Source organism: Artemia sp. Qi Xiang Cuo, chromosome 21 (assembly GCF_049724085.1).
Source record: "Artemia sp. Qi Xiang Cuo chromosome 21, ASM4972408v1, whole genome shotgun sequence".
Lineage (NCBI taxonomy): Eukaryota > Metazoa > Arthropoda > Branchiopoda > Anostraca > Artemiidae > Artemia > Artemia sp. Qi Xiang Cuo.
In genome coordinates, this window is record NC_142814.1 from 34,716,393 (window position 1) to 34,733,444 (window position 17,052).

Here is a 17,052-nt window from a genome sequence, read left to right on the forward strand (position 1 = left end):
TTTTCTTGGATAGGGCTATTGTGGAAACTTTTACTACAGCAACCAATAATTAAACCCAAGTCCTAAAATTGGTCTCAATCAGGAACCCTTATCGCTATCTAAATTCATAAAGTGCAAAGATTTTCAAACGGAGGTGTTTATTGTTTAAAGTTCAGGAAAGGTCTGCCCATTTCATAGGAAAACATAGATTGAAAACGAAACTAGTCCTATCTCGGCTCTCCAGCAAAACAGGTAATTAGCCTTTTCAAGTTTCACAGGAACTACAATCTGAGAAAATAAATATCATGACGTGAAAAAAAAAAATGATAAACCATCCAGTGGCAGATCCAGGGGGGGGGGCGAGGGGTGCCCCCCTCCTAAAGTAGTGTAATTTACCTAATTAACGCAAGTTTGCATTAATTGAACTTGCTCCTAACGTAAGTTTATCGGATCAACCTATTTTGCGTACCCCCCTAAAAGATCCTGCATCCGCCCCTGAAACCAGCACACCTATTCCACCAGTTATTAGAAGAAAAAAAATCATTATTTTCACAAATTTCATCAACCCCCAGCCCCCTTTTTTATAAAATCCTACATAGGCCAATCAGTTGAGTCCACTGTATATAAATAATAGATTAAGTCATAATTTGTGTATAAATTAAGTCATACCTGTGAGATGGAACACTTGCAAACCACTTGGCCGGCTCACCAAATTTTTTCTGCTTTCGCAATTATGAATAATGCAATTTCTAACCATTTCTCATTGATTGACGCATACACACTAACCACTAATGCATAAATAAGTGGGAGGAGCTTTTTGTTCGCACCGAGAATGAAGAGCCAGAAATCATCTGCGGTAAACTTACTGCCTAATTATATAAACTGTGATACAAACCTGCCGGGATGATTTTGTTTTTATTTTGTTTTAAATATTCCGTAGTATTGTTTTCAAAATGTTCATATATTTATTGGATAATAGGGGCTTATTATTGTTACTTCAGAATCAGTTGGTAAAAAAATATGAAGAAGAATGAAACAAGGCAAAAATAGCAAGACCGTAAAAGCATAAATTAGAAAACTGAATATATTAGATGGCGCTTTCGGAACCTGCTAATTTTGTTTATAGACAGTACTGCCGGAATTACTGACAAAATAATTTTTATTATTTTATTAACAGCTTAGTCCAGTTTCTATTTACAGTTCCTTAAATAAAAATCTGTTTTATATTGCAAGATATTATTTATTTTTAAGTGTAACAAAATACCATTTAACAAAGAACCGGCGCAGAAAATAAATTTTTATTTTTTGTTATTGAGTTTTCTCTTAGTATTATGGTGTATGGTTCCATTTTTTTAATTTTTTTTTTAGTGTGTTTCAACACACTAAACTTTGTTTTTAGTTTTCAAATCATTTTTGTAAAGAAATGAAAAATACGAATGATAATAGTGGTATGGAAAAAATCAGGTAAAATATGGAAAGATAAGAATAATTTAATTTAGAAATAAATTAAAACCAACTTGGTGGAAGTGAATAAAAACTTGAGGGCCATAGCTAAGTAGAGTAAAGGCAAGACAGATGGTCTCTGTGAGAGGCAAAGCTGGCATAACTTTTTTAGAATTGTACAAATATGATTCATTTAACTTATTGATAGATAGTCTATCATCCATCCTAGGGCGGAACTAAGGTAGATAGGCTTAGAGTAAGCATAAATCAAATACTGTATCTGAATTTGAACAAAAACTTTTTATTTCAAACTGTTTTATTATTGCTTGGAAAATAAAGGTTCATAATCTACTTCTGAAATTTAAAAAATCCACTACTAAAACAAACTAAGATAAATAAACTCAAAATTAAATTTTTTCAAAATACTTGCGTAATGCAATTTCTGAACGTCTTTCTTTTGACCAGAACCTGAATTGAGTCTTAGAAGCCGTTTAATCAATTCCTGGTTTTTACTGTTTTAGGTTCTAGTGCCTAAACACTTGATTCATCCATAACTTTATGTGTTCGTTAGGATATTCCCAAAATTTATGGATTAATTCCAAAAAAAAAATACTAAAAAAGCTTTGGCCTTTAGTTACTAAATAATTTTTATCATTTTGAGTAAATCTATTCTGAATTGCAGTTACGGACATTTTTCAAGCAATGAGTCAAAAATAATTAAAGAAAAACTTTGAATATACAAAATTCAAATTAGGAAAGACCAACATTTTGAACTTTTTCCTGTATTTTCTCGTTGTCAAATTTCCATCTAAATTTTTCAAAATCAGTTACGATAACATAAATCGATTGGACTTGTAGTGGGGAAAACCATCTTAGAAGTTTTCTGGCAGATGTAAATGGCGCAACTGTATTTAGATTAGGAAACAAATATTAACAAAAATATATTACAAGATAATATCTCCAAAGGTTTGCAAATATACGTCAAATATCTTCGGCCTCAGCTGCCTGGAAGAACTAAAGGATTTTAAAACAATTTTTGTTCTCTGGGTAACTTTAGATGACGTTGACCTTAGCACCATCTACGATAGTGAGTTTTTCAAGATATTTAGCTATAAGAGGAAACCATCATCCATCAGACCTAACAGGAACATTTCTTCTTATCAGCTATTCTTTTACCTTCAAATAAAAATCCAGTGTTGCGATACACATGGTATTGTATGTTGAAGTAAATTCTATACTGATATGGTTTGAGTACCTCAGATAACAGTGTAAGCGGAATGAATGAAATTTTCAGAAACCCTCAAAGCTCAGACTGCGATTATATGTTTGAAAGTTGAAGTTAAAAAGACGTAAGTAAATTGGTAATAAATGTGAACGAAGAGGTGGGATAAAGAAAGAAAAAATTCTATATAGGTAGCTTTACTTACCTAGATAGCAATATTAGTAAGAGCAGTGGATACTGTAAAGATGCAAAAAGCAATATAACCAAAGCGTAGGATGTTTTTTTCGCAGTTTAAAAAAGCTTGGGAGAAAAGGAAGATAAGTATTGAACCAAGATAAGGATGCTAGTTGGCAAGGTTACGAAGTTGGTAGTTGGTAGTTCAAAGGGTAGAGGAATGCTGACTAGATGTTACCCAGAGGGCTGTCCAATGACACATTTAAGTACTCGTTAGACTAGCCGTACATCACTTAATTCGGTTAGAATTCTGATGTAACAGAGGCAAAGATGATATCTCACGATTTACGGATGATAGTTGCCAAAAATTGTGCTTTTGGAAATCCAGCTGGGGTCCTTAGGGCCCCAGAATGGACTGGAACGTCCTTGTTGGACGGGGGAGTGGTAATAAAAAGAGCTGTGGAGGAGGAGTGTACGCAGCAGTGTTGGTCTCAGGTAACTTAATGCTTCAATAAGTTGTCAGTAGTAGTAGCTGTAAAAGTGGTAACATCTTATTAATCAAATATTTTGCCTCTCGTATATTCTGTCAATATTGTTGATCACCTTTTTTTGTTCTTGTTTCCATGAGCCTAATTTTCATTAATATTTTTCTCTATATATTTTTTTCTTTCTCTTATGATTTTTCTGTCATTTGTTTTTTCTCCAACGTAACCACAAATTTTCTTCTCTACACACCCTTTCTACCTTTTCAATGCACTCCTGGTAATGAGTCTCTAAGAAAGTTTTCCCCTTCAAAAGGATCCCATTCCTTTAAGTACCCGCCAAGGAACATAGTAAAAGTACTATTATTTTTTTGTGACACGGCCTTTTAAGGGTGATCCCGTTGTCCCAACCTTAGCTGCGAAATCTCTTTCTCAGAAGCCAATGAGGGGTCTACTAGGATAGTACCAGTTAGGCGAATGTTCTGCTGAGTCGTGACAAAAAAAAAGGTTATTTCTTACTTATATTAAGCGGCTTAAAGAATACAACAAGAATATGGCTTGATTAAAGATTTACAGACAGACAAACATCAACAATTAATAAATAACACATACAACCGAAGCAATCTGGTCCGTTCCAAAGCACTGGTTAAAAGTGAACTTACAATTAGCAAAAAGGCGCTCTTTTACTCTTGTCCTCATGTTTGATACTCTATCCCCCAACTGTAATTTTGGGCTCCGACGTCAACATTTTTTCCCCAGATTTTTTCCATTGTTTGTCTTTATTTAATGTAAATGTTTTGTTTAAAAAGGCTTAAGAACTATTAACTATTTAATATAAAAGTAGTTGATCCTATTTATTACAAAAAAAGAATCCCTGCACAATCTAACTTATCTTTTATTGCAACTACTTTTTTATCCCTTTCCCCTCCTTTATTGCTATTGTCATTGATATTAGGTATCAAATTTCAAAACACAATGCCTAACAAAAAAAAAAAGAAATTAAACAATTGCTGTTTGAATTGACATGTAAAATGTTGCATGGAAACTTAAGGTAAATTTTACGTTTTAAACTAGGGTGAATTAAAAAAAACGAAGGATGTTAAACCGATCTTGTAAATTACATTAGTCGAAGTACAACAAAGGGCATAAGTACAAATGGCGTATCTAGCGCAACGTCTTTTTTGCATAGAATGTTTCTTGGTGACTCTGAAAGTAGTGCTGCACAGGCACATAAAACAATATTTTTTTGGCGAGAAGGGGGCAATGAAAAAAAATAAATAAATACAACAATCTTGTTTATAATTCGAATAAGAATTTCCCAGAAATTCGGGGAAATTTTGGTTTTTGAAAGGCCCCGAGGTCACCACCCCATGCGTAAGTGCTCGGTGCTGCGTAACTAAAAAGAATAGTTTTTTTCTATGTTTTAATAGACGTTAATATTTAGAAATATGGAAGGAGAAATAAAACAAAGAGCCAAAAGAAGGAAAATAACAAAAAATAGTTTCTTCGATTTGAGGCAGAAGGGAGTGTTGTCTTCCTTATGTAGAAATAATTTTGGCATTCTTATTTCAGACTGGAAGAATTACGGAAATTAAATTACAATTTAGACATTCAACTACGGCGAGAAAGGGAAAACAGACGACGAATTGAAGAGCAGATGATGGGGACGTCCACGTCAAGCAGAATGCAGAGTGGCCAGCGTCGGTCTTTGCCTCAGCGTCGGCTCCATAGTGTCACTTCTCCGGTATCTACGGAATTAAGTCGGGGTGCAACTCCTGCCCCGAGTGAAGCTAGTGATTTCAATTTGGAATTGACTTTTGACGAAAGTCAACAATTTGGTAACATTCTCTTATTTTCGTATCTTTTTATTACTGAATTATTAGCCCTAGTTTTTGGGTGATGATACGAATAAGTGTCCACTCAGCTGAATCATCATACTTTATTTTTTTGTATTCTGATTTTCGGTCTGGATGAAACAACAAAGATAAACTTTACCCTTAAATTACTTTGGAGCAAATCATGATGATTTTAAGGGGGCAATTGGCAGCCATGTCATCTTTATAAGTTCTTCCAATGTCGCATTACTAAATCATATGCTGTACCAGCTAAATCGGCCGAGTGCCTAATTTTCGTACCTTGATAGCATTATTAAGGAAGGTACATGCAGAGTAGATAAGTTGCAGGGTGCTTTTCCGCAGTTCAAAAAAGCTTCTAAGACTACAGAGATAAGCCTTAAAACTCAAATAAGGATATTAAATACATTTTTAATATCACACTAGCTATACATGACGTATGACAAAGAAGAAAAAATAATAAATGAATAATAAAATTAAATAGCCGAGAAAAATTAGGGTAATGTCAGCCAGTGTACAGAATTTTCAGAAAATAACCTTTTCAAATAGATTTGAACAGGGCAGAATAAACACTGAATCAAACAAACCAAAAAAAGCCAGAATTAATGAAATACCTTTCACCAATTAGATTGGGCAAGAATTATCTGGATAGCGATTGACTTAGCTTGCCTAATGACCCGATTTTCACTAGAAGTGCGTTGAGATTATCTTAATTAGAATCGAGGAAAAATGTTATTTGAATCATTTAATATTACGGTAATGTAAATTAGGTTTACAGAAATATCTCCAGCATGTCTATTTAAAGCAATGTCTCTATTTATGTGTTTTTTAGTTTCAATTGCCTCCCTAAAAGATTGTAGTCAGCCATTTGCTGTAGATATTAAAGTTGCCTAATCAGAAAACACTAAATGATTTGCATTTTCAAAGCAGAATCAGAATCGTCATTTTATTTTTTTTCACATCTCTGGGATTTATTCATTGAAATCTTGTGTTCATGCAGTCGCTCTCCTAGCTGTTGACGGGTCCTGCCAATGTAAAACTTCCCACAAGATCACGGGACTTTATAAACACCACTAGCCAATCAGTTTTATCCTATCCAGAATAGAAAAAACGTTCAACCTCTAGCTCATTTTTGAAAGAAACAATGTTTCTCTAAAATTTTATAGAAAAAATTATGTTTTCTGTAAATTGATTACATTAGAACTGGAAGATTCAAAGAAGCTTTATTTCTTAGATGTTTTAATACTAAAAAATATTCCTAATCTTGAATTTTCCATCTATAGGAAACCCGCACACAATGATCATTATCTACATTTCTCGTCAAACCACCCTCCTTATGTGAAAAGAGGGGTGGTAATCTTTAGTCGACAAAGTTCTAAAAATCTGTTCATACAATCATGTAGCATTTGAATTAAATTATGTTAAAGATATTTTATTCTGTAATGGTTACCCAATTAATCTTATTGAGAACATCATTGATAGAAGATTAAAAAAGATTAAACAAGAAAAATAATGAACCTATCCCCCTTTCTTTAGTTACTCCGGGAATTGAAAACAAAACCATCGCCACTCTACTATATATTCTGAAACTCAGCGACAAACCTGGAAAAATTTTTAAAGAAAACTATGAAAACGAATTCCCTTGTTTTTCCCGGCTATTTAATTTTATTATTCTTTTTTTTCTTATCATACGATAAGGATATTAGAAGCCATAATAATGTCTTTTGTCTATAAGGGTCTGAAGCGTAGTTGCTTTGAAACACTGACAAATTTGCTAGATCGGACATGTACGCATGATTTTTTTCAGGGAGGGGGGCTCAGTGTGGAAAAAAAATGATAGTTTGAGTAAGGGATTTCGAGGAAGCGCCTGGACCCAAGGCCATCCCTCTGGTCATATCCCTGTGCTGGATATTCGCCAGAGGATATGCCTTGGGGTTGATATAGGCGCTTGTTTGACCTAGTGTATATGAAAGAATAAATTTTGCATTTTAACCCATCTTGGGTTAAAATGAAGGAATTTTCGAAATGGTTAGGTTCCGTTTTATGGTTGAAGGATCATTGGTCCTTCATGTTGTTTAATAATCTAGCTGGGACCAAACAAAGTACATGATGCCCTCGAATGGGATCGCAAGAGGTAATAAGAAAACGTTAATAGGAAATAGGGACTTAACGGGGGAAAGTGGATAGTGAGCCTCTAAATAAATTGGTTTGAAGAACAAACGTTCTCAGCTGTGTTGACAAAAGGCGGCTTACTGCAGTAATGAACTATCATCGTATGGAAAAAAGAAAACCCTAAATATCCAGAGAAAGGGTTTAATTACCAAGAAACAAATGAGACTAGCTGGTCGAGTCTGTTGAGTTGAAGAGATGTGCAATATCCCTTTCACTTTTACAATAAATATCAAATAACATGTTTTAAATTGCTCTTTAGCAAATACCTATTTTACTCCTTCAAAGTCAATTTGGCTGATTGAAATAGACTGAGTATGCCCGGAATTCTCGCGCATAGAATAAAGTTACTTTTAATGAAGTGTTACATCCTCCATAGGCGCCAGAAGTGGGGGGGGGCTGGAGCAATGCCCCCTCCCCCTTAGAAGCAAGAAAATGATAAAACAGAGGAAAATGGGAGATGCTGTAGCTTGGTTAAAATGAAGGTCCTAGTAGCATCTACCCCCCCCCTGCCGGGAATTTTTTAGCGGGGTTGATGTATAACTTACCTGCGATATCTAGTTATATCTTCAAAATTTTATGATATGCTTTTAAGCTTTCTTCTATATTCCAGTTGTTATTTACGGAAACTTCAATTTATATTTTTATGTGTAAATTGTTAATGTGCTAGTTACTTAGAAATAAGTCGAATGGTGTGATATAAAATTGTATGTTAGTGTTGATTAGCGTGATTAATGACTTTAGTTTTAATAGATTATATTTGGCTTTTAGTTTGGTCTAAAAAGAAACAGTAGGCGTCATATAAAAGGCAGAATGGACTTTAGCGGTCTCGAAATATGTTATCGATCCTTTTACCAACAGGAAAGGATCTTTGGGATATTTTTGTCAAACTCCTTATTTTAAGCTTCAGAAGAAACGAGTTCGGTGAAACAAAACCCCACAAAAAAGAATAAGTAACGTCTTTGTTAAAAAAAAAAAATGCCTGAAGCAAAGGAAAATTTGTCATGAAGATTAAAATTGCAACATTAATTTAAAACTATTCAAACCAGTAGTGTTTCCTTCAATAGGATAACTTTAGAACGTTTTATAAACCATACAAACGTGCCTTCTTATTGTAATTTTCCTTGAATTCAATATGAAAAACAATTAGCAAGAAAAGCCCTATCCCTCCTGACTATGTTTGTCATGCTCGTCGGGTAGGGGCTTCTAGTTGCAATAACGAAGATTAGCCTATTTTGTTTTATAAACAGTTTCTTAAAATATTAAAAACAGAAAACGGAAAAGACAGAAGAGGGTACGAAATATTGAAAAGGGAGGGAGAAACAATCAATCGAGTCTTTCTGGTCTTGTGATGAGGGTATCCGTCTCTACTTAAAAGGAATGTCTAAAGTCTTTTTGGGTTGGTGCTGCCTTAGTAGGTGTCAATTTGACAGCTTGAGTGGCACAGAAATACTTGACGTTTATTTATACAACAATGGATTTTCGTTAGCAAAGCTTAGCTAGTGCCTCGACAATTAAACGGGTTATTTATGTATATTTGCATGAAGAAATGCATTTTTTAGTTCAAATGTTAAAGTGGCAATAAAAACTTCAATTCACTATATTTAGTGGAGTCTAAAATTCTTTTAGAAAAGTACTACTCAAACTTTAGCCTAAAGAGAGGGGAGTTGAGGGAGTAATAGCCTCCTTCTTATATCGAATAATTCTACTTGTTTCAATGTTGTCCTTAATTTTGATTTGAAAATGGCTGAATTTTTTTACGTTTTATATGAAGAAGATTAGAGTTTCGTACTTCTCTTTCCTTTTTTTGAATTTTCTTTTTGGTTTTAATATATTTTGGTTTCGTTTGTTCTTGATCAGAAGACACGGAAAAAAACATTCGAGTGGGTTTTAAAAACCCACTGGTATATGGGGATTCTGGATTTCACTAAGGTTTTCAAATCTTTCATGACTTGGAGGGCTTTTTGAAGCAAACTAGTGTGTCAGGGTTAATTATACAAGAATTGTGTAAATTGAGAAAATATCTGTTTAATACTTTGGTGCGGTGACATCGATTTTATTTATTATTTCTTTCTTTTTTACCATTTTAAGAGTTATTGCTTATAGACTATTTTCTGTTTTAGGTGATTTAAATGATTCTTCGAGATCGTCATCGAGAATTCAACACATATAGTCCGCCATATTGTTCGTGTTGTTGTTTAGGTAGAAACTCGCAGTTGTACTTTTGTACAAATTTGTAATCCCTGGTTGAGCTATCCCTGGTTTATAGCTCACTTTCGATGATAATTTGTTAGTTATTTTTCTTTGTTTTTTTTTTAGAACATCGTTTTGCCAAAAAGTAAAAACAAATTTCTAGTAAAAGTTTAAGAACCTTTTTTGAAGTTAAGTAACCATAAATATGAGTTTAAAGATATCATAATAAGACATTTGAACTTACTTTTTTAGTGAGAGCAATTGTGATAATTTATGTAATTATAAGGTAAATGATGTTAATGGAATAAAAATAATGAAAAAAAGATTAGTAATCATCGCTTATGAAAAAGAAACATAATTAACCATCTAATTATTTCAAGGGAATTCTGTGTAAGAGTAACTAACTACGAGTTATATTACGTCACTGTGTACATAGTCATTGAAGCCACTGGTTGATGGGACTTGCGAATATTTGCCTGATTTTTTATTATTTTTGTTTTTAGTTTTGTTTTTTGGGTAAACAAAGTTTATTTATCTGTATTTGACCGTTTCTTTTTTAATAGTTTTTTTTTATTTCTCAAGTAGTAGATTGCTGATACTTTTCTGGAGACACTGGAAAACTCCAATTCTTCTTTAGAAAGATAGGCTGGGGTCAAAACTGGGCTGAACCCTTTGGGGTGGACTAATATCAAATTTCAACTTTGACTTATAAGTGTTTCATGTTCTTACTCAAGAATCGTTCGTTATAGCTATCTAAGAAAATTGCGCATAGGCCCCGTAATATTGTTCTAAGATCCATGAAAATACGGCATAAATGTTTCCGTGTAATACATAGAAGTACACGATTTTTACGATTGATATCGGTAAGTATCCTAAACGAAGGCAAACAACAACTCAAACTTTTCGAAATAAGAAGCAACTATAGTAAGAGTATCTACAAAAGTGATCAAAATATTTTCAGTTAGGCTTTCTTGGATTCAAGATGCTGGTTAGCCAAGCAAATGACTTGGGTGTTTTACTTATTTGCCACTCGACATTAACTGTGTTGTTTGTTTGTTTTTTATATCTAGGGCGCTCAAGCAAAGGACTTGAACGTTTTACTTATTTGCCACTCGATATCAACTGTGTTTTTATATCTACACAGTCTTTTGACGACAAAATATCTTTCTAGCTGTCAACCAAAACAAAAAGAACCAATGACATGCCGTCATTTTCAGTAACAAGGCCATCGTTACCAAGCTCAAATCCAAGCTGTGTTCTATTTATTTGTTTTTCTCTGACATTTACTGAGTAATGTTTAAATGAAATAGATTGTAGGAGCTAGACAGCGACGTTGAACTGAGAAATATACATGAAATATCTATGCAAGAATTAGCAAAATTACTAGCACATTATTCAAGAATAGTTTAGATTTGATAAATAAGAAGCGATTCTGTTCTTCTGATCTGAAAATTTCTGCCTGAAATTTTGAGGGAACGTCAGAATAGCTTGCTTAGAAAATCCTAATCCACCATGCATTTCTCAGGCGAAGCCTCACAAAAGCGATGGTGGAACAGATTTTGCGTTTTATCTCAAAAATGTCATCAGAAAACATAACTACAAAATGCTTGCAAAAAGGGTTACCCAACCTAGGAAACTTGGCCATCCTGTGTTTCTTCTAAATTAATTTTAGCTGCCCTTATTCAATTGGTAAAGGTCGTGAGTAATACTGAAGCGAAATCAAAGAATCTATAGTTCACATTCTGCACATAATTTGTGTTGGGCCATATCAGCTTTGTTTTCGTGATTTGCTTTTGACAACCTTGAAACGGACAACTATGGATGGGGTTGCGATAATTAATTTTGGCTGTGAGAATTCACTATTAGAGGGAAGAAATAGAAATTTTGGAAGCTAACAGAGTGAATAAATGGGGTGATTAGGGGATCGGAATCGTAAAACGGTGCTATAGGTTATGAAGTCCAATCCATAGCTATAAGTGTGCCAAAATGCGACCGTTTGCCACTTCAGGTTGTAACAGAAAAATCATACCGTGCTACGGTTTTGATCCCCCTAAATCTCCATATTATCCTCCACAACACGTCCTAGCGTGATCCATTATAACGATAACGTTTCTTGACATTGGCGGGTACGTAATACTAACGGCTCCGTCAAGTTTAGTTTGCCCAAGACCCCGCACTCTCTTCATGCTGGCACTTGCTACCAGTAGCTTTGTTGTTTACCAAACTCAATTTTTCATTTTCAAGCTTCGATTTATTTTTTTGATATCTTCTTGTTTGCAAAGGAGGCTATTGCATCCACCCCCTTGCTGGCACTTCTGTATCATATCTAGAAATAAACCCTTGAAATATATTCTCACATCCCCAATAGTGCGTAAGCCCTTGCTTGAGATGCGCTTGTTAAAGTAAAACTCTTGCCTCCATTTAAGCTACATAGCTTAGTAGGACGCAGTATTACATACTTCATTTGCTTAAATATTCCCTAACCCAGTAACGTATCTAGGAGAGGGGCAGGGGGTGGCTGTCCCCGAGTGCAGCCTCTGAGGGGGCGCCAAGCTGAGGTTTTTAGTTTTTGTTTACCTTACATTGCGGTAGGGATGGTAAGGGAGGGGGGGGTCAAAATCCGACATTGTCTCCAGGCTCTGAAAACACTAACTACGCCCTGGGATATTCTGAGATGTTAGATATGTGATTTGACGTCTAAATACTTCATTAATATATCTCATGGCTTAAGAAAAAGAAATAAAGTAAAAGTCAAATATCTAATTTGCATATCAGAGTTTGCTTTCTTGAATGTTTAACACCTATCATACAAATCATTAATAAGTAATGGTAAGCCAAAGAAAAATAGAAAAAAAAGTTCCTTCAAATGAGAGGAACACTGTCATCTGCTCGGCTATATTGGCTGAATACTAGAGCAAATTTTACAGGAATTCAAATGGTGGATATACTACCTGCGGATTTTTAAATGTTGGCATAGTTAATATTGATGAAGAAAAGATGAGCGGGTTTGTATTATTTTGGTTAGGTGTATACAGACATATACCCCTGGTATCCCCCTGCTTACTTCTCTCCGCAATTTTTTAGGGGACAATGCAAAAAAAAATCCAATTTTGCAATACAGCAGCTTGAAAAAGATGTACAAAAATTAATAAAAAAAAGTGATTAAACGGCAAAGATGAGATGTTTCAAGAAAAATTTCACGGTTGGAAAATATGGAAAATGTTTCGTATTTTACTAGTTTTCTCAGACCTACATATTTCTGGTTTAAGGGAATTTAGTACAGGGAAGATAGAAAAATACCCACCTGAGGTTTTTGGGTGAACATCAATTTTTTCCAAAAAATATTCACCAATATTAATGGAGAGGGTAATCTTGAAGATAGTTATCGTGGAGTTTTATATTCTTTTCTACTTTACTATACTTTTTTCCATATGGTTCGAAAACTGTTCAATATTCATATTTTATTATCTGTCAGTATTTTTTGCCATACGCCACGACAAAATTAAGAAATAACATATATTTTGGCAAGGAATTTTATTTATCGTTTTGGCAAGGAATTTTGGAAAATTAACCTGTATGCCGGTCAACCAGATTAATATCGGTCAATCTAACGTAACCCACCAAAGGTATCAAGTCGCACAAAAGTACGTTCCTAGTAATTTAGAAGGTCGACAAACAGCAAAAAGAAACAAATTAAAAGCTGAAATTATACAAGGCTTAGTTCACCTGCGAATAATAAAATCATTGTAAGGCTGTCATCGCATGGACAACTCTTTAAAAAGAAGAAGAATTGTTAAGGCACAAAAAGAAAGAAAAAATGTTTTTAGCCCTTTTGCAGTTGGCAGAAAAATGAATAAAAGAATGAAAATTCAAAAAATGTTTTTTAAATTTATGAGTTAACAGTAAAATTAAAAAAAGGAGACGATTCGTAACAAATTAAACTCGATGCATACAAATTTAAAAGCAATTTTAAATTGGTTTTAACAAATTTAATTTCAATTCAAATTTAATTTTAAAAAAAACAAATTTAATTTTCAGTCAGTAACTTATCTAAGTCAAGTTATTTTAAGGTACTATTATAAAATGTATAGTATTAACTTTTTTAACCTATAAAATCTAACTCTGATTTGTCAAATTTAAAATTGCGGCACCTTACGAAAGAGGCGATAGCTGAAACAAGTTAGGGAGCCAATAAATAGCACCACCGGATGCGGCTTGACAAACAGTAGATGGAAAACTGCTGAAGTAAATGCTGAAAAAATCGTCACATGTGATGACCTTAACAACATTAAAACGTTTTACGACTCTGACATAAAGTTGTAGTTTTCTTTAGCAATGATACTCGTATATTGAAAACACAAAATATCAACATATCAAAATTCTAGAGTTGCAAAAAAGAAAATCATCACACAATTTCACATCTCACAGACCCTTATTAGCCCCATAGATTACTTCTTAGCCCACGTTTTTTTCTGGTGTTTTCCCTATAAAGTTAGCCGAGTGTCATGGGGAACGAAAAGCCAGGATACCTTCACTTGATGCACAGTTTACTCCAAAATTTTCATTTGACTCAATATTCCAGGAAAGAAGACAGTTTTGCATACAAAATCAAATATTTTAGCACAAATAAATTTAAATTAAGTGGGTCATTTATTTATTTACAGGATTACTATGTAAGCTTCTCTTTAAATAAGAGCTGTCTCAAAGTCAAAAATATGCATCTCATCATCAATTTTCTTAAAGATTAGCATCAATTTCAACTATAGCTTATAATTTATAAAAAGTTCAATTGCAAGACACACTACACAGTTTGTTTAAAAGACCTTGGAATATTATAGACACTAAATAACATTATTTCAAGCCATCTCCATGCATGGGTGCCCATAAGCTGAATTCCAGGGGGGTAAACCTCATCTAATTGGCACTTTTAATGCTATATAATAGAAACCTCATAACAAAAATATAAAAATAAGGCAACCTCATTCAACAAGGGGGGGGGGCGGGAGCCCCCCCAGCCGCCCCCATATGGGCACCCATGTCTCCATGCATCATTTCCTTGTGGTTAGTAAACACCCCACGGTATCGTATACTCTTAAGATAGAATTTTTCAATTATATTTAATTGATGAATCTATTGCCAAATGTAAATTCACCTTTTATCAATTGGCTGGTATTAGCAGATTATGTACATGTCACCCATGAATAATTAAACTCGTGTGATGTAATTTTCAATTTTTGAACTCGTGTTATGGAGAAAAATTTTTATATTGTCTTGCAAGATTAATTTTGATAGGTAGTAAATACCATTGAATTTTTCATTTATATTTGGGTGACATTTGAGCTGCAATATAGTGGTATTTTGGGACGTGATTGAGACTATTGGATCAAATTAGTATTGAACCTGGTTTGTTTTTAATGTTTCTGGTTAAGCTGATATTTTTCAATATACATATAGTTTTATAGCATTGAACAAATATCTAATGGATTTGATCAGAAGTAGAACTAAAAAAAAAAAAAAAAAAAAAAAAAAAAAAAAAAAAAAACGGGCACCCTCATGAAATGACCAGAGAGGAAGGTTGTCCCTCGAGGGAAATAATCAGACACTACAAATTTAGTAGTACTTTTTGCCTTCTCCAGTACATAAATTCCAAGCGCTGCTCTTGATCTCAGTGTTACTTGTAAATTAGCGAGTTTCGTTTTAATGTATTACTTGCATGAGGGTATTTTAACCCATCTGTGTCAAAACGGGCAAATCTTTCTGGGAAAACGGGTGTTTTTTTTAGTGTACAGAACGCAAGTTTCCAAATAATATGATGTTTTTAATTTTAAATAAACACAAGGATTTGTATGCTTCAATATTCTGAATTTTTGAAAAGAATCCTAAGAACATACATATAAAGTTAGAAAAAGCAGTTAACATATAATATCCTGACCTTTATTTTATTGCTGATAAATAACATAAAATGTTCTAAGATTTATTCCTCACTTTTTATACAAGTGTTTCTTTATTATCATCTTCTTCTTCCGGCTCAGCCATTGGAAAACGTAAAATAGCAGCAATACCAGTAAATTTAAGAAGCTCCTCTCCAGAGAAATGCATAGACGAAAATATTCTAATTTTTCCGCCCGAACTGCTGACACTGTCAACAAGGCTGACATATCTCTGTCTTTCCGAAATGTCTCTTGACCTAAAAAGGCTGTCTGTTACCAACAGCGTGTCAACAGCCAGTGCTTCAGCAGCCACTGCTACGTGTTTGTATCCATAAAACGCTCTACTTGGGTCTGCACTAAGCATTTGGTTGAAAGCTCTTAGTGATTGAACTTCAGCTCCCATTTTTGTGTCAGAAAGCTTACTTAAAACAGCTGGATCTTGAAGAGTATCTTTTACCGAGCGCTTAAATCCGGTTGATATTTTACAAGGAACAAATTTACGTTTCGTGTCATGCAAAATATGGTTGTTTGTTCTCGTTGCTGTTTCACATAAATAATCATAAAATTTATCCACGAAGCCTGGGCTACCAATTATTAAGGCCCGACTAACTTCAAAGTTTAAATGTCTTAGAACACCATCTACTATGTTTTTGTAGAAGTTTTCTAACGCCTTCTCTCTTTTGGCAATATTTCCTTTTTGTTTTTGTGGTATTTTTACCTCAATTTTAGTTTTCAAACTTGTCATTGATTTTGTAATCAAACAAATATTAGCCAGTCCTTCTTGCATCTGTACCACAGCCAAATCGGCAGTTTCAGTTGAGTCACACGCGGATTTAAACCTTTCAATTGCAATAATATCCCAGCACAGCTTGGACAGAGAGAATTTTTTGTTTGTTTCTAAGTCGATCGTATGATACGCTCCAATCCTGACATACGGATTCTCTTCTTTATTTGTTCCTTTTACTCGAATAACACATGCCTGTGCATCAAAATCTACAGTTGCTATTTGAATGGTCAGAGTGGTCCGAACTCTATTACTAGATGAAGACCTTGTTTCAGATTCAGTCTGCACCTTTCTTACAGTAGATGCCGTTATAAAGTCCCGCTCAGACAACAGGTTGTAGACTTGCCACATGTCTTCTGCATCTTCAGGAATTAGGTCAACAGCTCCAGGTCCATCAACTTCAATTGATTTTCTGCAAAGCTTCATAATTAGATGTTTGTGTGTGTTAGCAATATATGTTACTAATGAGATCACTTTAGTTTCTCCATCCTTTTATATATAGTAAATGACATCACGGCAAATGACGTCACATTGTTTTGGATCAATATTTATGTTTCAATATAACGTCATATCCACCATATTCAATTATAACTGTCGTCATATTCAATATGACCTGCACAATTTACCGTATATTAGTAAAGGCAAACTAAAGTTTGACCCCAAACAAATTGCAACATAAATGATTTTTACACCATGTTGTAGAGAAAAAAAGCTGAACAACATATCCAAAGTTGCACATTCTAGGTCGACGCAAAACTATTTTTTTTTGCTTTTCGTGTCAATTTTTTAAGTTTTTTCTACAATAAATGAACTGTCAGTAAAT

General features: G+C 34.0%; 1 protein-coding gene and 1 pseudogene across 1 annotated transcript in view; one reads left to right on the forward strand and one right to left on the reverse strand.

The window, feature by feature from the left end:
- LOC148939477 (uncharacterized) overlaps positions 1 to 10,049 on the forward strand; it is a 100,180-nt gene extending 90,131 nt beyond the window's left edge. Inside the window, 2 exon segments of the mRNA XM_089107021.1 lie at positions 4,873 to 5,138; positions 9,446 to 10,049. Of these exon segments, the coding sequence (XP_088963147.1) occupies positions 4,873 to 5,138; positions 9,446 to 9,495 (316 nt within the window). The 3' untranslated portion in view covers positions 9,496 to 10,049.
- Positions 10,050 to 15,503: 5,454 nt separating this feature from the next.
- Positions 15,504 to 16,655, reverse strand: LOC148939478 (protein pelota pseudogene; annotated as a pseudogene).
- Between the last annotated feature and the right edge of the window lie 397 nt (positions 16,656 to 17,052).